Below are 21,851 nucleotides of genomic sequence, written 5' to 3' on the forward strand. Positions count from 1 at the left end.
CCTGAGTTGGGTCTATTCATTTAATTTGGGAGAAACTGACATCTTTACAATTTTTCCTCTTTTCACCCAGGATCATGGTAAGCCTCTCCATTTTTTGAAGTCTAATTTCATCCTACGTGGATATGCTTCTTTATGACTCTGTAGTTTTCTACATAGAAATCCTACATCTTTCTTGTTAAGAGTTTTTCCTAGTTACGTTATTTTTGTTGTTGTTGTTGTTGCGATTGTTGCTATTGTGAATGGAACCTTTTTTTTTTTCCATTCAAAAATGAACCCGTGGAGCGATAGGATCTCTACCACCCCTTTCGGCTGAGAGACTCTATGGTTTTACAGTTATATGAGAACATTCTACTCGCGCTTACATTATCTGAACCCAAAGGAAGATGGCAACCACGAGTCTCCAAGTAAAGGGCCGCTCTATCTCGCCTTTGTTCTCCTCTCGGTGGTTACTGCGCAGACGTAGTCGCCCAAGTCGCGTCCCCGCCTTCCCGGTCGCGGGCCCAGCTAGCGAGCGCCGGCGCACTGGCGCGCTCCGTTTACACGCTCCGGGGCCTGTAGGCGCCGCGAGTTCCGGCTGTCGCCGTCGCCGCCGCGGCTCCTGGAGGTCGGTTGCGACTAGTAACGGTGCCAGGACGAGCCCTACGCCTTCTTTTTCGATATGTACCCGAACTGGGGCCGGTATGGCGGGAGCAGCCACTATCCGCCACCGCCGGTCCCACCGCCGCCGCCAGTGGCGCTTCCTGAGGCCTCGCCGGGGCCCGGGTACTCGAGCTCGACGACTCCCGCGGCCCCCTCCTCCTCGGGCTTCATGAGCTTCCGCGAACAGCACTTGGCGCAGCTCCAGCAGCTGCAGCAGATGCACCAGAAGCAAATGCAGTGCGTGCTTCAGCCCCACCACCTTCCTCCGCCCCCCCTGCCGCCCCCGCCGGTGATGCCAGGGGGCGGCTACGGAGACTGGCAGCCGCCACCGCCACCGATGCCCCCGCCACCTGGGCCGGCCCTCAGCTATCAGAAGCAGCAGCAGTACAAACACCAGATGCTCCACCACCAACGAGACGGGCCTCCTGGTTTGGTTCCAATGGAGCTGGAATCCCCCCCTGAATCTCCCCCTGTGCCGCCCGGGTCTTATATGCCACCATCTCAGTCTTACATGCCCCCACCTCAGCCGCCACCCTCTTACTACCCCCCGTCCTCATCTCAGCCCTATCTGCCTCCTGCTCAGCCGTCCCCTTCGCAGTCCCCACCTTCCCAGTCCTACCTGGCGCCCACCCCTTCTTACTCATCCTCCTCCTCTTCCTCGCAATCCTATTTGAGCCATTCCCAGTCCTACTTGCCCTCTTCTCAGGCATCTCCTTCCCGCCCCTCCCAGGGCCATTCTAAATCCCAACTACTAGCTCCACCACCACCGTCCGCCCCCTCTGGAAATAAGACAACTGTCCAGCAAGAGCCTTTGGAGAGTGGGGCCAAAAACAAGAGTGCTGAACAGCAGCAAGCCGCCCCTGAGCCAGATCCCTCTACGATGACTCCACAGGTAAGAAAGCATCTGCCTGAGCCTCATCTTTCACCTAGAGGGCCCTGAGTGAGCAGGCCTCAGGGCTTTAACCAGTGCTTAGTCTAATTCCAACACACAATGACTAGCTAACACTCCAAAGGATTCCACGAGAGTCAGAGGGCCGACAGCTCAGCTTTTTTAATTAGCTAGATGTGAATTACTAAAAAAACAGCGTTTGTAGATGTGTATGGATTACATACAGTGGTGGAGTGGCTTAAAAGTTACCTCTCAGATATATCCCTTGGTTTCTTTGACCATCCTCTTAGATGGGAATTGTTGCTGTTGCAAATAGATTTTGTTGCAGAGGGTCTTGTTTTAAAACTGTATTTTAAACTAAAAATTCCATTTGAGAGAAAGCATGAAAAAGAGGCCTCTCCAAGGGCTGATGCTTGAATGTTTGCAAACCTTATGACCAGTTAGCTTCTTTTAAAAATACTACTTAGGGGCCAGGGATCGCTGTCAGCTTCCTGAATTAAGAGGTTTCAGAAAAAGGATGGAAATCTTGTCTTACCAGGAGCATCCTAATTATGTTTATAGGTACATATATAATACATAGGTGACCCTAGACCCTTTTGGGGATCGGTTGGTCCATTTTAGGAGTTTACCCAGACATCCTTTTCTCATATTATTTAAAGATTGTTTTAAGATAATGAGCAATTTTCTGCATTTCATTGTCATTACCATTCACTCCAAACAAACAGCCTTGGAATATGGCCAACGTAAAAAAAAGTTTGGTGATACCTTTTCATGAGAGAGCCAGCCCTTCTTATCCCACAGAACAGACAAATTGACAGGGTAGCAGTAATAAACGAGTTCCCCTTTGAAAGAGGGAAGGTCAAACTAAAGCAGAATAAATCAGTTATGATTTCCTAAAGCAATTACTAATTTACCTTAGATTCATTAAGGAAAAAAGAGAATCTTGTAATATAAACGCTCAAATTTACCTATAAAAGATTTCCAAAAGATAGTGATGCAGTATTATAATTTTACGATAGTTTGGCATTAGAAATTAAGAACAGAAGCAAGTTTTTTTTTTTTTTTTTTTTTTTTTTTTTTGTTGAGACAGAGTCTCGCTCTGCCGCCCAGGTTGGAGTGCAGTGGCCGGATCTCAGCTCACTGCAAGCTCCGCCTCCCGGGTTCACGCCATTCTCCTGCCTCAGCCTCCTGAGTAGCTGGGACTATAGGCGCCCGCCACCTCGCCCGGCTAGTTTTTTGTATTTTTAAAGTAGAGACGGGGTTTCACCATGTCAGCCAGGATGGTCTCGATCTCCTGACCTCGTGATCCGCCCGTCTCGGCCTCCCAAAGTGCTGGGATTACAGGCTTGAGCCACCGCGCCCGGCCCCAGAAGCAAGTTGTTTTAAGAAATGATGCTTGGCATATCTTCTGGAGAAAACACTTAGGATGCTGAAATAAAGTAGTAGAATAATGATTCTCTTGGTTTACATCAAATTTGTACCATCTCCCCAGTTTATTTTCCCCAGATTGCTCTATTATAGAGACAGAATTTTGTCCTCTTTCCCACCCCACTCTGAAGTTTTTAGTGCTTTTGTTGTCAAACATTCTCAGAGTTAGTCTGAGCCAAAATAGGACATTTGTGTTCTCACTCTACTAGACTGTTTTTCTAACCTTACAGGGAGACAAATTAGTTGTATTTTGGCTTTTTTTGGGAGGAGTGTTTGTGTCAGATCAGGCCTTAATATGTATAGTTACCATGAACAGTGCTATTACTTTTCTGCCTTGTACTCTTGTCTGTAATGAACTCAGTGTCTTGAATATTCAGTGCCTGCAATTCTTTGGTGAGAGGCAGAAAGAGTGGTGGAAAATTAGACTTGTGGTGCACATAGACCAGATCAAGAAAAGCCTTGAAGCCTGTGGCTTTCTTACTTCTTTCTAGAATTCATCCTAACCTCCTCAACCCTCTGTTTCCCCTTAGAGTTGTATTGCTTTCAAGGCATATCTCGAATACCAAGGTTTCCATGAAGCCCTGCTTGCGCTCACCCATCTGGTTTGGTTCTGTTCTTCAGATTGTAAGTCCCTTGCAGGCAGGAAGTATCTTGCTTATCTTATCACTGTAGCACCTAGGACAGTGCCTTGCAAATTGTAGGCTCTCCACAGATTTGTTGAATAAAATACGAGAGTTGTCATGTTCTAGACTTAGGATATCTTGGTTTATTAGATGATAAATATTTCTTCATGCCAGTGACAGACTCTGACAGTCCTTCTACATATTTATTATTCTTTGATTCATATTTTGTTTTTGGAATGTGTCATTCAAAATTTCTTATTGTGAAATATTTTTAAAATACACAAAATAGAGAAAACAGTTTGATTCCCCATATATACCCATCATTCAGATTCAACAGCTATCAAGATTTTGCCATGTTTGCTTCACCTAGACCTTTTTTTATTATTGTTGCATATATATATTGAGACAGGGTCTTGCTCTGTCTGTCTCCCAGGGTGGATTGTAGTGGCATAGTCTCAGTTCACTGCAACCTGTGTCTCCCAGGCTCAAGCCATCCCAAGTAGCTGGGACTACAGGTGCATGCCACCATGCCTAATTTTTTTTTTTTGTTTGTTTGGTAGAGATGAGATTTTGCTATGTTGTCCAGGCTGATCTTGAACTCCTGAGCTCAAACAGTGCACTGCCTTGACCTCTCAAAGTGCTGAGATTACAGGCATGAACCACCACACCTGGCCGCTGCAGAAAGATTTTAAAACAAATCTTAGCTCTTAGGTCATTTCATCCCTACATTCTTAGTCAAGTACCTCTGTAAGTCTCACTCTGTTGCCCAGGCTGGAGTGCAGTGGTGTGATCTTGGCTCACTGCAACGTCCGCCTCCCAGGTTCAAGCTATTCTCCTGCCTCAGTCTCCTGCGTAACTGGGATTACAAGTGCATGCCACCATGCCTGGCTAATTTTTGTAGAGACGGGGTTTCACCATGTTGGTCAGGCTGGTCTTGAACACCTGACCTCGTGATCCACCTGATCCACCTGCCTCGGCCTCCCAAAGTGCTGGGATTACAGATGTGAGCCACCGCGCCTGGCCAAGACCTTTTCTTAGATAAACACATTGTTAACACCTAAAAAAAATTAACCATTTCTTGGTATCATCTAATACCTGATCCATTCAGATTTCCTTTATTGTTTCATCATACTAATGGAATTAAAAGTAATTCTTTGATACCATGTTAAAATACCCCAAATTGACTCAACAATGTTATTGTTGTTGTTGTTTTCTGTCCTCACAGTCTGTTCCCAAACAATGTTTTGTTGGCGTGTTCAAATCAGAATCCAAACAGAATACTGAAAAGACTCTTAGTATAGATCAGGGTTTCTCAACTTCGGCACTAATGGATATTTTGGGCAGAATGATTCTTTGCTGTGGAGGGGCTTGTCCTGTGAGTTGTAGGATGTTTAGCAGCATCCCTGACCTCTACCCATTAGATACCAGTGGCACCCCCAGTTTGACAACCAAAAATGTTTCCACACATTGCCAAATATCCCCTGCAGACAAAATTGCCCTCAGTTGAGAACCCCTGACCTAGGTCAGTCCCTCCTATTTTCTTTTTCTACCTCATGCCATTGAACTTGATGAAAAATCTGTGTCAGTTGTCCTGTAGAATGTCTGACATTCTGCATTGTCTGCTTTTTCATGGTATGATTTGACTTGTTCCTCTGTCTTCCATGTTTTTTTTTTTTTTTTTTTTTTTTTTTTAATTAGAGGTTAACTCTGGAACCTTCATTTAAGTTCAGCTTTCATTTGGGAAGTGCTGCATTCCATCATGGGACACCCGATGCCTGGTTGTCCCACTGTTAGTAATGCCATTGGTCCTTCCACTGTAAAGCTTTCTATCAATCTTGCATCTAATGTTTCAGTCTGCTGGTCCATCAGTTGAAGGTCTTTGCCTAAGTATATTATTTCATTAGACAGAGGTTGCAACCTGGTGATTTTTTTTTTCTGCCATTTTTTCCGCATTTACTATATAGTGTTCTATAAAGAAAAGCTTTTGCCACAGATATTTGACTGGAAATACAGTTGGTATAGGAAGGACAAGATAAATACTTGATATTTTTCCAAGTGTTTTCTAATTTTTCAGGTAAAGCGTTGATGATTTAATGGAATGTGTTTTTTGTTTGTTTGTTTCTGAGAGAGAGTCTTGTTCTGTTGCCCAAGCTGGAGTGCAGTCGTGAAATCTTGGCTCACTGCAACTGCTTCCTGGGTTCAAACAATTCTGCCTTAGCCTCCCAAGTATATGGGATTACAGGTGCATGCTATCATGCCTGGCTAATTTTTGTATTTTTAGTAGAGACGGGGTTTCACCATGTTGGTCAGGCTGGTCTCGAACTCCTGACCTCAAGTGTTCCACCTGCTTTGACCTCCCAGAGTGCTGGGATTATAGGAGTGAGCCACTGCACCCAGCCGGAATGTGTCTTTTTGAATAATTAATTTTTCTATGTGTTTGAAGGACTGATTTATTTATTTAGTTAAAGCTGTTGGCTTTGATTAGTTTTTAGAGGTATCATTTATTTAATGTTTAAGTACTTACTAGCAACTATGTGCCAGGTACTATGAGTACTGTGCTTAATACTGGAGATGAAATGGTGAACAAGTTAGACATGGGAACTGCCCTCATTGACTTCTTGTTTCAGTTGTGGGGGAAGGGAGAAGACATTTAGTAAGAGGAGACATACAGAGTGCTATGGGATTATAAAATAGCACTAGATTATTCCCCAAGGAACTGGCAAAGGCCAGTTGGTTTTTTTTTTTTTTTTTTAAAGTTACCACTGTATTCCCGGTACCTTGCATAGGGTCTAGCACATAGGAGGTGGAGAACAAATATGTTTTAAATAATTGAATATAGCTGGGAGCTCTAACCTAATTAAAGAGGGTTCCCTTTGTAAAGTGATATTTTTTGTTTTTTATATGTATTTTATTTTATTTATTTTTTGAGATGGAGTCTCGCTCTGTTGCTTAGGCTGGAGTGCAGTGGCGCAATCTCGGCTCACTGCAACCTTTGCCTTCCAGGTTCAAGCAATTCTCTGCCTCAGCCCCCCTAGTAACTGGGATTAGAGGTGCCTGCCACCATGCCCGGTTGTGTTTTTATCTTTTTTTTTTTTTTTTTTGAGATGAAGTCTCACTCCTGTTGCCCAGGCTGGGGTGCAATGGCGTGATTTCTGCTCACTGCAACCTCTGCCTCCAGGGTTCAAGCATTTCTTCTGCCTTAGACTGCCTCAGCTAATCGCAGGAGTAGCTGGGGTTACAGGCCCCTGCCACCATGCCCGAATAATTTTTGTATTTTTAGTAGAGACAGGGTTTCACCATGTTGGCTAGGCTGGTTTCGAACTCCTGACCTCAGGTGATCCGCCTGTCTCAGCCTCCCAAAGTGCTGGAGTTACAGGCATGAGCCAGTGTGCCTGGGCATTTTTTTTTTTTTTTTTTTTTTTTTTTTTTTTTTGTATTTTTAGTAGAGAAGGAGTTTCATCATCTTGGCCAGGCTGGTCTTGAACTCGTGACCTTGTGCCCCACCTGCTTCAGCCTCCCAAAGTGCTGGGATTACAGGCGTAAGCCCCCACGCCGGGCCTATAAAGTGATATTTAAATGAACTCTAAAGAATAAGTAGGAGGACTGGGTGCTCACACCTGAGGAGTTCAGGGCCAGCCTGGGCAATTAAGTGAGACCCCCTCTCTACAAAAAATTTAAAAAACTAGCCAGTCATGGTGTTGCGTGCCGGTAGTTCCGGCTACTTGGGGGTGGCTGAGGTGGGAGAATTGTTTAAGCCCAGGAATTCTCATGCCACTGCACTCTAGCCTGGGCAACAGAATGAGACCTAAAAAAAAAAAAATGAGTAGGCCAGGTGCAATGACTTATGCCTGTAATCCCAGCACTTTGGGAGACTGAGGCAGGCAGCTCACTTGAGGTCAGGAGTTCAAGACCAGCCTGGCCAACATGGTGAAATTCTGTCTCTACTACAAATACAAAAAATTAGCTGGGTGTGGTGGTGCTTGCTTTTAATCTCAGCTACTTGGGAGGCTGAGGCGGGAGGATCACTTGAACCCAGGAGGCGGAGGTTGCAGTGAGCCAAGATTGCCCCACTGTACTCTAGCCTGGGTGACAGAGTGGGACTCCATCTCAATTAAAAAAAAGAAAAAGAATAGAAATTAACCAGAAGTTAGAGTTCAAAGAATTAAGTTCTGTAAGGCTCACCGAAAGCTCAGGGTGAGGATGGTAGGTATGAACTAGATCAGGGAAGGCCTGTAAGGACTTTATTCTAAGGGCAGTAGGAAGCCATTGAAGGATTTTGCATAGGTGAATGTGACAGATTGGCATTTTTGAAAGCTCACTCTGCTTGCAATGTGGAGAGTAGAATTAAAAGGAGCAAGAGTGATTTAGAGAGAATAGTTATTGAAGTAATCCAGGCAAGAGATAATAGTGATTTGGACTTTGATGGTATTAGTTGAGATGGAGAGAAGTGGGAAGAGTGGAGAAATATTTAACTGTTAGAATCCACTTTGAGGTTGAGTAGTTAGGGAGAGGGAGGCATCAAGAATGATTCTTAGGTTTCTGGGATGGGCTGCAGGGTGGATGGTAGTCAAATTTACTAAAACAGAAAAACCTAAAGGAGAAAGAGGAAGAACATTTCTGGGGGTGAGGGGGAAATGATGAGTTAAGTTTCAGACATAACTGAGTTTGGGGTTCTTGAGACATAGATTCCAAATGGAAATGTCCAGTTGGAAGTTAGATATAGCTCTGGAGTCTAGATGTAAGATCTGGCAGACATAGATTTATAAGTCATCAGCATAAAAATGGTATTTGAAGACACAGAAATAAATGAAGCCTCTCAAGGAATGTGTGTAGAGTAAGAACTGAGGTTAAAGGACATTAAGCCTAGCTCCACAGAATAGCAGTATCTAAGGGAACCAACTTTTAGGTTGGTGCAAAAGTAATTGCAGTTTTTGCTATTACTTTTAATGGCAAAACCACAATTACTTTGGCATCAGTGTGACAGATGGAAAATCAAGATAGTGGATAGTGTGGTGCCATGAAAGTGAAGGAACAGACTGTAGGAGGAGGGAGTTGTCAGCTGTGTCAAGTACTGCTGAGAGGTCAAGCAAGATAAAGACTGCGAGTTATCTTTTGCACCTACTGACATGTAGATTATTGTTGACCTTGGCAGGAGCAGTTTCATAGTGACTGAAGCCATATTGCATTGATTTGAGGAGTGATGGAAGGTGAGGAAATGGGGATGGTGAGTATAGACAACTCTTTCAAGAAGTTTGACTGAAGGAGAGAGAGAATGAGGGAAGGAACTGGAGGAATAGATGAAGTAAATGAGCATTAAAATAATCGATGGGGACTAAGCTTATCTGGTGACCCAGATTATTACAGTAGAACGTGAATCTCAAAACTATTTAAGCCTGTTTTAAATAAATTTCTAAAATGGAAAGCCAATTCATTATTTTACCAAGTGTCCTCCTTGCCCCCTGCTTTAGAATGTAAGGCATAGAACATTGTCTTGTCGGCAGTTATGATAACCTGGATAGGGAAGGTAATCTTCCAAAATTAATCTTTAAAACATTACACACAAACACTCACCTCCTTTGTATTTCTCCACTTGGAAAATCATTTAGTATCTAGTTCATTACTAGAAGCAAGTGGTCAGTAAGTGCTTCTGAGTAAATTAAAATCAACATCTTTCTTTTTTTTTTCGTAGAGATGGGATCTTGCCATGTTGCCCAGGCTGGTCTGAATTCCTAGGCTCAAGCGATATTCTTGCCTCGGCAGCATCTTTCTTAGTAACAATATTTGTGACAAATAGTTCTACATTCTTTTTTTTTTTTTTTTTTTTTTTTGAGATAGAGTCTCGCTCTGTCACCCAGGCTGCAGTGTAGTGGCGCGAGAATCTCGGCTCACTGCAACCTCCGCCTCCTGGGTTCAAGCGATTCTCCTGCCTCAGCCTCCCGAGTAGCTGGGATTACAGGCATGTGCCAGCATGCCCAGCTAATTTTTGTATTTTTAGTAGAGACGGGGTTTCACCATGTTGGTCAGGCTGGTCTCGAACTCCTCACCTTGTGATCCTCCTGCCTTGGCCTCCCAAAGTGTTGGGATTACAGGCGTGAGCCACCGCACGTGGCCAGTAGTTCTGCATTCTTTATGTTTGAAATCCCTTCATTCAATCTCATTTTAAATCTGACCTATACTATGATTTCCCTCTACCTATAAAACAACATCCCATATGAAATGGAGTTATCTGATATGATGGGACATTCAGAAGAACTGGTGTCGTTAGCAAGTTCAGGCATTTTTTTTCTTTCTAAAATAGAGATAATCACACTTCTCTTAGGGTCACTAAGGACATTTGTGAGTGATACCATTATTATTTATTTCTAGAGCTTCAAAAATGTGCTGAAACCTGTCCTAGGATTGAATTAGATCTGGTTACTACTTATAGGGTTCATATTAAATAGAAATTGACCTACAGGGCATACTGTCAGTACTTACATTATCCTCAACTTACAATGGGTTTATTGAGATGTAACCCCACTGTAAGTCAAAGAGTATCTGTACTTTTACTATTCAATGTAAGAAAACAGCACACTTGGCCAGGCATAGTGGCTCATGCTTGTAATCCCAGTACTTTGGGAGGCCGAGGCGGGCAGGTCACCTGAGGTCAGGGGTTTGAGACCAGCCTGGCCAACACGGTGAACACAGTACACACAGTGAATCAACAAGTACTTCAGCCCTTAACAAGTTCTTAACCCTGGTCTGGATCTAAGACAAAGCATGAGAATAGGTGATAAAGAAGAAGCTGATAAAGAATCTCGACCTATACAGTTTTCATCCTGTACAGTCTTCATATCTGTAGCATTGGCTTAGTTTGTGAAAGATAGTTTGCATCTTTGTATCTTTTAATAATACTTTCAAAGCAACTTTTAAAAAGGAAACTTTTAACTTCTACTTGAAAGAGAATGAATTTATTGTTTTTTTTAAAACTGAAGGATAAGTCCGTTGATGTTTTCAGTATTAAAATAATGGAAGAAAGTGTTTTAATGCGACATTGTTATTGACCTTCATGGTCAGTGTGCTATTTTTTTTCTTTCTTTCTTTCTTTTTTTTTTTTTTGAGACAGAGTCTTTCTCTGTTGCCCAGGGTGAAGTGCAATGGCATGATCTCGGCTCACTGCAACCTCCGCCTCCCAGGTTCAAGGGATTCTCCTGCCTCACCCTCCGGAGTAGCTGAGATTATAGGTGCGTGCCACCACACCTGGCTAATTTTTGTATTTTTAGTAGAGGCAGGGTTTCACCGTTTTGGCCAGGCTGGTCTTGAACACCTGACCTCAGGTGACCTGCCCGCCTCGGCCTCCCAGAGTACTGGGATTACAGGCATGAGCCACTGTGCCCGGCCAAATGTGCTGTTTTCTTACATTGAATAGTAAAAGTACAGATACTCTTTGACTTACAGTGGGGTTACATCTCAATAAACCCATTGTAAGTTGAGGATAATGTACGTTGAACATTTAATACACTTAGCCTACTGAATACCATAGTTTAGTGTAGCTATTAAATGTGCTCAGAAAATTTACATTAGGCAAAGTCATCTGACCACACAGTACACAGTAGAGTATTGGTTTTTTCTTGTTTTGTTTTGTTTTCTTTGAGATGGAGTCAGTGCAGTGGTGAGATCTTGGCTTACTGCGACCTCCACCTCCTGGGTTTAAGCGATTTTCCCATCTCAGCCTCCCAAGTAGCTGGGATTACAGGCACCCGCCATCATGCCCAGCTAATTTTTTTGTTTTTTTGTTTTTTTTTTGAGATGGAGTCTCGCTCTGTCACCCAGGCTGGAGTGCAGTGGCGTGATCTCGGTTCACTGCACCTCCACCTCCCAGGTTCATGCCATTCTTCTGCCTCAGCCTCCCAAGTAGCTGGGACTACAGGCGCCCGCCACCACGCCTGGCTAATTTTTTAATATTTTTGGTAGAGACAGGGTTTCACTGTGTTAGCTAGGTTGGTCTCGATCTCCTGACCTCGTGATCTGCCTGCCTCGGCTCCCAAAGTGCTGGGATTATAGGCATGAGCCACTGCACTTGGCCTTTATTTTTTTGTATTTTTGTAGAGACAGGGTTTCACCACGTTGGCCAGGCTGGTCTCGACCTCCTGACCTTAGGTGATCCGCCCACCTCGGCCTCCCAAAGTGCTGGGATTACAGGTGTGAGCCACTGCACCTGGCCCAGGATTGGTTGTTTGCCCTCATGAGGCATGGCTGGCTGGGAGCCCAGGGCTCACTGCTGCTGTCCAGCATCACAAGAGAGTATCATACTGAATATTTTGAACCTGGGAAAAGATCAAAATTCATGGTATGGTTTCTGCTTTCACACCATCATAAAATTGAAAAATCATAAGTTGAACCATTGTTACGTCAGGGACCATCTATAATTATATCCTGGGAGCTGATGATTATATGTATAATAGTTAAAAACAGAAAACCCAGTCATGGATTAAACGTCATGATAGAGTTCATGAGATGGAATTTATTCTTCCCAATAGATTGGAGCAAGTTTCAGGTAATAGAAATGAGTGACTGAGAGGGAAGGGCTTCAGTTGATCAATAACCATTTATTGGCATCCTACTGTGTGCTCCAGCACTATGCTTGACTACCAGATAAGATATAAAAAGAGCGGAAGGCAGCTGTCCCCTAAGAAAAATTATATTCTTTGAATGAAAAGTAGGTAACAAATCAGTATGTTTGGTGAGAAAAAGGTATGTATCATGTATATTTAATGCATCTGTTTGCGTATGGAAAATTAGGGGGGGTTATACTAGAAAATATTAACAGTGTAGGAAATCCTAGTTATCCAAAGATAATTGGATTAGAAAATAGGCAAGTAAAGTGAATTCATTTAACACAGGAACCAAAAGTTTATTATAAAACATAAAACATTTGATAGGACCCAGTCTGGAAAAACAAAGCTCAAAGTGATAAGAATAAGCAGATTTTATATTTGATGGAATTGTTATAAATGAAATCATAGCCAAGTTTTAGAATGAACAAAGAATAAAGTGTAGATTGGGTTTCTTTGCTATAATTTTCATGGGAAAATTGTATGGCAACAGTATAAATCATCTTTTATTTCATTTTTTGACATGTTGAAAAAATACTTTAGGGATTTATTGATTTTTATAGGGACTGTTTTTCAACTTTTGGTATTCAGCCATTCTCTTATATAGTTTCTACTGTAAAGTACTGTTTGGTTGTTAACTGGTAGGACTTCTATCAGATCCTCAGTTGCCAGTAATAAGTTCCAGTGTTCTCCAACATCACTTTCTTAAAATACTACATCCATACAATTGTAGTAGAAACATATGCTTTTGTTAGTCATATAAGTATACAGGGCAGTTCATCAGTGAATATTTTAGTGTTATGATAACTTTTGGTTTTCCTTATGCAACCTTGTAACCATGGGAAATTATATAATACTAGGATAATGACACTCCTGTAGTTTTTTTCTGAGTGGTGAGATTTCTTTTATTGATTTTAATTAATTAGTTATTACTTACCTGTGTAGTCAGTTTTTTTTATTTGAGATTTTTAAAGTCACCATAGACACTGAATTAGTGAATACTGAACCATTGCTCCTTGGGGGAATACAGGGTTCGGTTCCTGTGAGTCTCTTGTCATATTTTTATCAACTGATGAACACATAGCCTTGCTTATGTGTGTTTCTGTTTAAAGACACCTTATTTAGTACATATTGTTGATTTATTAACATTGTACTCATGGCCAGCAGCACTGTAGCACTTGCCCAAACAAAGCTGACCTAACACAGATATTTTCTCTTTGAGACATAAGACTGCTTTCTTGCTCTCGGGACACTAGACAGCACCTCAGCTCTATGCCTGGGGGCCATTTTAAACAGTGAAATCAACAAAAAAAAGCACAAAAGTATGGAAAATGTGGCACTAAATAGACTGAAAAGGACACTTATTTATAGTATAGACCTGGAACAAGAAGGCAGAGCATCACCTTGCGATTCGTCTCAGCTGGGAATGCACACATCAGGGGACTCATGTTTTTCACTGCTCTCCACATGTTTGTGAATGACTGGGAAAGCTCAATGAGTATGGATTCTGGGTTTAGAAATAAATGTTAGGTTGGGCGTGGTGGCTCTTGCCTGTAATCCCAGCGCTTTGGGAGGCCAAGGCGGATCACTTGAGTCCAGGAGTTTGAAACCAGCCTGGGCAACATGGTGAAACCTGTCTCTACAAAAAATACAAAATTTATCCAGATAGTGGCACATACCTGTGGTCTCAGTTACTCGGGAGGTTGAAGCGGGAGGATCATTTGAGGACAGGAGGCAGCGGTAGCAGTGAGCCGAGACTGCACCAGTATACTCAGCCTGGGTGACAGAGGGAGATGACCCTGTCTCAAAAAAAGAAAAAGAAAAATTTTAGGAAGTAGGCAAATTTGCAAATACAGAATCCAAGAATAATGAGGATTGGCTGTATTTTCTAATATTTCCATATGAAGCTTATTGTTGTAATTTTTAAAACATGAAAGCACAAAATAAGCTTTCAGAAAATTACAGTATGAAAGATAAAACTAAGGCTTTTTTTTTTTTTTTTTTTTTGGAGACGGAGTCTCGCTCTGTCACCCAGGCTGGAGTGCAGTGGCCGAATCTCAGCTCACTACAAGCTCCGCCTCCCGGGTTTACACCATTCTCCTGCCTCAGCCTCCCAAGTAGCTGGGACTACAGGCACCCGCCACCTCACCCGGCTAGTTTTTTTGTATTTTTTTTTTTTTTTTTTTTTTTTGAGACGGAGTCTCGCTCTGTTGCCCAGGCTGGAGTGCAGTGGCTGGATCTCGGCTCACTGCAAGCTCCGCCTCCCGGGTTTACGCCATTCTCCTGCCTCAGCCTCCCGAGTAGCTGGGACTACAGGCGCCCGCCACCTCACCCGGCTAGTTTTTTGTATTTTTTAGTAGAGACGGGATTTCACTGGGTTAGTCAGGATGGTCTCCATCTCCTGACTTCGTGATCCGCCCGTCTCGGCCTCCCAAAGTGCTGGGATTACAGGCTTGAGCCACCGCGCCCAGCCTAAAACTAAGGCTTTTAAAATAAATAGAAAGCATTTTAAGACACAGTATATTGGCCAGGTGCGGTGGCTCACACCTGTAATCCCAGCACTTTGGGAGGCCAAGGCTGGTGGATCACCTGAGATAAGGAGTTTGAGACCAGCCTGGCCAACATAGTGAAACCCTATCTCTACTAAAAATACAAAAATTTAGCTAGGTGTGGTGGCGGGTGCCTGTAATCCCAGCTACTCAGGAAGCTGAGGCAAGAGAATCGCTTGAACCTGGGAGGTAGAGGTTGCAGTGAGACGAGATCACACCACTGCACTCCAGCCTGGATGACAGAGCAAGACTCCATCTCAAAAAAAATAAATAAATAAAACACAGCATATTCTCTTACATGTGCGTACATCTGAGTATGGGTAGACTAATGCTACAACAGGTGTTTAAAAGAGGGAAGAGACTGGATGCAGTGGTTCACACCTGTAATTCTAGCACTTTGGGAGGCTGAGGTGAGAGAATTGTTTGAGCCTAGGAGTTCGAGACCAGCCTGGGCAACACTGTAAGACCTCGTGTCTATAAAACATAAAAAGATTAGCTGGATGTGATGGTGCATGCTTATGAACACAGCTGCTCAGGAGGCTGAGGAGGGAGGATTGCTTGAGCCTGGGAGGTTGAGGCTTCAGTGAGCCATGTTCAGGCCATTGTACTCCATCCTGGGTGAGAGAGCGAGATGCAGTCTTAAAAAAAAAAAGAAGAAAGAAAAGAGGGAGGAGCGCTGGAGGAGAAAGAGAGAAGGCAGAGAAGATAGGTAGTACTGTTCGGTTCTATTCATTAATTACAAGACCCTTTTCGATAAATCTGAACAAACTGAAGCCAGGTTAGAAATAAGTAGCTGTGAATACTGAAGGGATTTACCCTGATCATTTATCAAGTTCCAAAAGCATGTGTTTATTAAGAGTACAAAAGCATGTTGAATTAGTACCTATGGTTTAATTTAAATGTATAAATTTGCGGGAGGAACTGAAAATTTTCTGTAGCCTGTGTTTAAGGTCTTGTTAACTTATTTGTCTTCCTCAGTCCAGCTTTGCCTTTGCTTACATATAGACACATGAACACAGACATAAAGATAGCTCCTTGTCAACACCAAGTTGCAGAGATACATGATTGTCAACCAGAATTCTCAAAAATTGTTTCTGTTGTAGGAACAGCAGCAGTATTGGTATCGACAGCACTTGCTCAGTTTGCAACAGAGGACAAAAGTTCATTTGCCAGGACACAAAAAGGGTCCTGTGGTAGCAAAGGATACACCAGAGCCGGTAAAAGAAGAAGTTACAGTACCTGCCACCAGTCAAGTTCCAGAATCTCCTTCTTCTGAGGAGCCCCCATTGCCACCTCCAAATGAGGAAGTGCCACCTCCTCTCCCACCTGAGGAACCCCAGGTAACCATATAATTAATTATTTAGTGTTTATTAAATTATTTAGCTTTTTTCTGATTCATTTATGTATACTTTTATCATAAATGGATATATATTTTTGTTGCTTTTTTTTTTTTGAGACGGAGTCTCACTCTGTTGCCCAGGCTGGAGTGCAGTGGCCGGATCTCAGCTCACTGCAAGCTCCGCCTCCCGGGTTCATGCCATTCTCCTGCCTCAGCCTCCCAAGTAGCTGGGACTACAGGCGCCCACCACCTCGCCCGGCTAGTTTTTTGTATTTTTTAGTAGAGATGGGGTTTCACCATGTTAGCCAGGATGGTCTCGATCTCCTGACCTCGTGATCCACCTGTCTCGGCCTCCCAAAGTGCTGGGATTACAGGCTTGAGTCACTGCGTCTGGCCCTTAGCCACCGCGCCCGGCCCTGTTTTTTAAAGTACCTAGAAAGTTGCATTTGAAATAATCAGATGTCTGTTGTATCAGATTTATTTATTTATTTATTTATTTATTTATTTATTTTGAGACAGAATCTCGCTCTGTTTACCAGGCTGGAGTGTAGTGGTGTGATCTTGGCTTACTGCAACTTCTGCCTCCCAGGTTCAGGCAATTCTCCTGCCTCAGCCTCTTGAGTAGCTGGGATGACAGGCGCGCACCACAACAACCAGCTAATTTTTGTATTTTTTAGTAGAGACGGGGTTTCACTATGTTGGCCAGGCTGGTTTTGAACTCCTGACCTCAAGTGATCTGCCTGCTTCGGCCTCCCAAAGTGCTGGGGTTACAGGCATGAGCCACTGCGCCTGGCCTGTTGTATCAGGTTTAGAAAAGGAAATTTTTCCTAGTTTGAGTGAAGAATTAGATACTCTTCTGAATTGAGTACCTCTAAGCACTAAAGGAAGATGCCAGCATATGTTCATAGTGACAGTACAGGGCAATAGTTGAGTGCTTGAGCTTTTAGAGTCCAGCTACCCAGGCTATAATTCAGGTACTACCACTTGCCGGTAGTGACTGGGCAAATCTGTTAACCATTCTGTGCTTCAATTTACTTCTCTGCGAAATGGGTGTATTCAATAGTAGCTATCACATAGAGGTATTGAGGCATTAAATGTGATAATGTCACTCCTTGTCACTCAGCATAGTGACTGGCACATGGGAGGTTCTTATATTGGTCCAAAGGTCATTGTTCTCTCAAGAGCCTTATATGAAGGGTTTATCAAACCATAATGGTTATATTGTAGTCCATCGGTGAAAAGTGACAAAAAAAGAAAGGGATTTCTCATAGAGTGAAAAGATCTATAACTTAAGGATCACTTGTTTTTGTTTTTTGAGACAGGGTCTCACTCTGTCGCCCAGGCTGGCGTGCAGTGCTGTGATCTCAGCTCACTGCAGCTTCAGCCTCCCAGGCTTAAGTGATCCTCCCGCCTCAGCCTTCCAAGTAGTTGGGACCCCTTTTCTTTTTTCTTCTCTTCTCTTTCTTTTCTCTTTCTCTTCTTTTCTTTTCTTTTCTTTCTTTTCTTTCTTTCTTTTCTTTCTTATGGAATCTCACTCTGTTGCCAAGGCTGGAGTGCAGTGGTGCGATTTTGGCTCACTGCAACCTCCGCCTCCCAGGTTCAAGTGATTCTCCTGCCTCAGCCTCCCAAGTAGGTGAGATTACAGGTGCCCGCCACCACACCTGGCTAATTTTTGTACTTTTAGTTGAGACGGAGTTTTACCATATTGGCCAGGCTGGTCTTGGACTACTGACTTCAAGTGATCTGCCCGCCTTGGCCTCCCAAAGTTCTGGGATTACAGGTGTGAGGTGTGGCGCCCGGCCTGGTACCACTTTCTACTAGGAAAATTGTTGTCATATTTAGGAATAATAAGGTTATTATTCTAGTGAAGACTATGGAATTTATAAACTCCTTTGTATTAGTATCCATAATAGTATACATAGAGCTATATGTTTTATGTAAAGATAGAATAACTGTTCTCAGTCCAAAAAGAACTAAAGATAACTGTGTTTGACAGTTAGATGTTTCTGAGTTGTAGGGATTCTGGACTTTGTAATACATTTATAAAATATTTTTGGTTGCTGTTTTATGACTTACATAAAGATGTGTCCTCTTTTATCTTTAGTCTGAGGACCCAGAAGAAGATGCCAGGTTAAAGCAGTTGCAGGCTGCAGCAGCACACTGGCAGCAGCACCAGCAACATCGAGTCGGTTTTCAGTATCAGGGAATAATGCAGAAGCACACTCAGTTACAGCAGATTCTACAACAGTACCAGCAGATTATACAGCCCCCACCGCATATACAGGCAAGTGCTTCCATAGTCCACAAATAGGAAGTTGCCCCAAGACATTGAAATGATTTGTTATTCTTGAAAGATTTAAGTGTGAAAAACAAAAGATATCAACTGTTGACAATTAATTGTTTCCCAAGGGGTGCCCAAGTAGTTATCTGCCACATTACCTGGGGGACTGTGGAGGGATGGGTTATAGTAGAGTTTCCTGATCATGTCAACCCAGGCCAGGTGTTAGCTTACTATTGCTAAGGGTCTTAAGAGCTGGGGATTTTAACCATATAGCTACAGGTTAACCTGTGTTTTGCCTATAAACTACTACAGTAACAGATAAGCAAAAAGGCCAAAAACAGCCATCACAAAAAACCTAAGGAAATATACCATAAAAGATACAGTGACTTAGGTACTTGTTTGTCTTGTATCTTTGAGGTGTAATGTTGTGTCTGTATATCTATAATAACAGATCATTTTTCAAGTTCTTAAAATTATCCATATTAAAAAGTTGAAAAATACTTATTGCTAAGATAGGTATTTGCTTTATTGTTTGGTTGGTTTTTCCAACTCTGTGGTAAGTCGTTTAAGCCAAAAGAAGAAAGAAGAAATGATCATCACTCAAAGAACTTGACAAACTTATTCTTAGCCTCCCAGTCTTTAGTGTTCTAATTTCCTAAAGTGTCAAATGCCCTTGATTCATTAAAATTTTAACCTGTGATTAATTCTCTTAATATGAATGTTTTGAAATAGTTTTTATCCTTTTATTTGTAGACCATGTCTGTAGATATGCAGCTGCGGCATTATGAGATGCAGCAGCAACAGTTTCAACATCTTTACCAAGAATGGGAGCGAGAGTTTCAGCTATGGGAGGAACAACTCCATTCCTATCCTCATAAAGATCAGCTTCAGGAGTATGAGAAGCAGTGGAAAACATGGCAGGGACATATGAAAGCCACTCAGAGTTATCTCCAGGAGAAAGTCAATTCATTACAGAACATGAAGAACCAGTATATTGGGAACATGTCAATGCCACCTCCTTTTGTTCCATATTCTCAAATGCCTCCACCTCTACCTACAATGCCCCCTCCAGTGTTGCCTCCTTCATTGCCACCACCAGTGATGCCCCCTGCCCTTCCTGCTACAGTGCCACCACCTGGCATGCCCCCACCTGTTATGCCACCTTCTTTGCCAACCTCTGTTCCCCCACCAGGGATGCCTCCTTCTCTCTCTTCTGCAGGGCCACCTCCAGTTCTCCCCCCACCTTCCCTCTCTTCTGCAGGGCCACCACCAGTTCTTCCCCCACCATCTCTCTCTTCAACAGCACCTCCACCTGTCATGCCCCTCCCACCATTGTCTTCAGCTACACCTCCTCCAGGAATACCTCCCCCTGGAGTTCCACAAGGGATACCTCCTCAGTTAACAGCAGCCCCAGTTCCACCAGCCTCCAGTTCACAGAGCTCACAAGTTCCAGAGAAACCTAGACCAGCACTGCTTCCTACTCCTGTGTCTTTTGGTTCTGCCCCACCCACAACTTACCATCCTCCATTGCAATCAGCTGGTCCATCAGAACAAGTGAATTCAAAAGCTCCTTTGAGCAAGTCTGCTCTGCCATACAGTTCATTCTCATCCGATCAAGGACTTGGGGAGTCTTCTGCTGCTCCATCTCAGCCTATCACTGCAGTGAAGGACATGCCAGTGAGATCAGGTGGCCTGCTTCCAGATCCTCCTAGAAGTAGTTACTTGGAAAGTCCAAGAGGCCCAAGGTAGGTCTGCTTTTTTCTCTCTTTTTTTTTTTGGTTTGGCTATGTTATTGATTTAGGCTATTTGGTTCTCGATGGTATAAAAAGCTTCATTTATACAATTTTTATACTCTCTTTCTACTTATACTGTCTGCTTGTTAGACATCATGTATGTAATCTAGAAAAGGTAACATGCCCCCATTTCTTTGATGTCTCTGCTTTTGTCCTGTCTGTAGAGATTACAGTCCAGAATGAATGTAGTATTGTGGAGTAATGCTTATCATTTTGTATTGACTTACTAGCTTTAAAAATAATATTAAACTTTATCTTTTTTTGCTTTTTCATTCATTTGACAAATAATTGAATTAGCAATTACTATTTGTTAGATAATTTGTTAGTTGTTAGAGATAAAGATGAATAAGCCAATATTCTACTGGCTTGAGGCAATTAAATTTAGCATAAGGTAAGTAGGACTTTTATCCATTCAGCAAATATTTAAGTTCCTGGTCTTGTACTTAGAGCAGTGAATATAACAGAACACATAAAATTCCTGCCCCCATGGAGCTTACATCCTTTGTTTTTTCCCCAGTTAAGGAGATACTTCTGTTTTGCCAGAACCACATATTTAGAAAGAAAACAAATTGCTGGTGTGTAAGTTTTTTCTCTTTACCTTTTAAAAACTCTTAAGTTCATTTTTTCCAAGTTTGTAAAAATAGATTTTTCTCCCCAAGTTGACCTAAATGATAACTTTTCTATGGAAATTATTATTTTTTGAGGCAGGATCTCACTTTTTCACCCAGGCTAGTGTGCAGTGATGCAATTATGGCTCAGTGCAGCCTCGACCTCCTGGGTTCAAGCAGTCCTCCCACCTCAGCCTCCTAGGTGGCTGAGACCAGAGGCACGCACCACCATATCTGGCCAATTTTTAAAAAATACTTCATAGAGATGGGGGTCTTCCTATGTTGACCAGGCTGGTCTCAAACTCCTGGGCTCAAGCGATCCTCCTGCCTTCGCCTCCCTGCCTGCCTTGGCCTCCCAAAGTGCTGGGATTACAGGCGTGAGCCACCACACTCAGCCAGAAAAATACTTTTAATCAGTTTTTTTCTCAGTTGGGAATTGTAGTAGAAATGCATACTCCTTATGCAAAATTCAAACATTACAGAAAAGTGTAGAAAAAAGTGAAAGTCACCTAATTCTACCATCTGGAAAGAATCATTTTAAAAATATATGTTACAAAAATGGGATCATACTGAGTAGATTATCTTGTAACTTATTTTTCCACCAATCTGCATATTGCTTAGATTTCCATCTCAATAGATCTACATCATCATTTTTTTTTCAACCTCATTTTAACATTTGAAAACAAAATATCTTTTATTCCCCAAGTTTATAATTCTGAAAGCAGTGTGGCACAAAAAACTCCACAATCAAAGTTAAGAGAAAGGGGCAATTAACATGAATTCCTCTGTGTACCAAGAAGCCTTGTTGGAGACTTTACACACATTATTATCTCATGGGAGTTTTCTCAACAACCTGTGAAGTAGGCAGATTATTCTGTACTTACCCTTAACAAAATGGCACTGAGAGGATTGGGTAACTTGCTCAGTCAGGATTATTTAGCTGAGTGAGTAGAACCCCATTACAGGTACAGTTGAGTCTAGGGGGTCCCCAAAGCAAAAGCACTATTTAAGCACTGTTTACTGCTGTGATCCAAGCCTATACTGTCAGTGCTTATTTGGCACGTCTGTCATCTTGATTTGAATTCGTACTTATCTCTGGGAATGAGCA

General features: G+C 42.6%; 1 protein-coding gene across 3 annotated transcripts in view; it reads left to right on the plus strand.

Annotated features, from left to right (window-relative positions):
• The first annotated feature begins 482 nt into the window (after positions 1-482).
• YLPM1 (YLP motif containing 1) overlaps positions 483-21,851 on the plus strand; it is a 74,310-nt gene continuing 52,941 nt past the window's right edge. For all 3 annotated transcript variants that reach the window (XR_012415975.1, XM_005561777.4, XM_005561778.5), the window contains exons 1-4: positions 483-1,531; positions 15,826-16,062; positions 18,166-18,345; positions 19,096-20,087. Coding sequence is in view for 2 of the 3 variants with exons in the window: in XM_005561777.4 (XP_005561834.1) it covers positions 659-1,531; positions 15,826-16,062; positions 18,166-18,345; positions 19,096-20,087 (2,282 nt within the window). In the remaining variant the exon portion in view is untranslated. The remainder of the gene's footprint in view (positions 1,532-15,825; positions 16,063-18,165; positions 18,346-19,095; positions 20,088-21,851) is intronic.

This window comes from Macaca fascicularis, chromosome 7, assembly GCF_037993035.2.
Source record: "Macaca fascicularis isolate 582-1 chromosome 7, T2T-MFA8v1.1".
In the NCBI taxonomy this organism is placed as follows: Eukaryota; Metazoa; Chordata; class Mammalia; order Primates; family Cercopithecidae; genus Macaca; species Macaca fascicularis.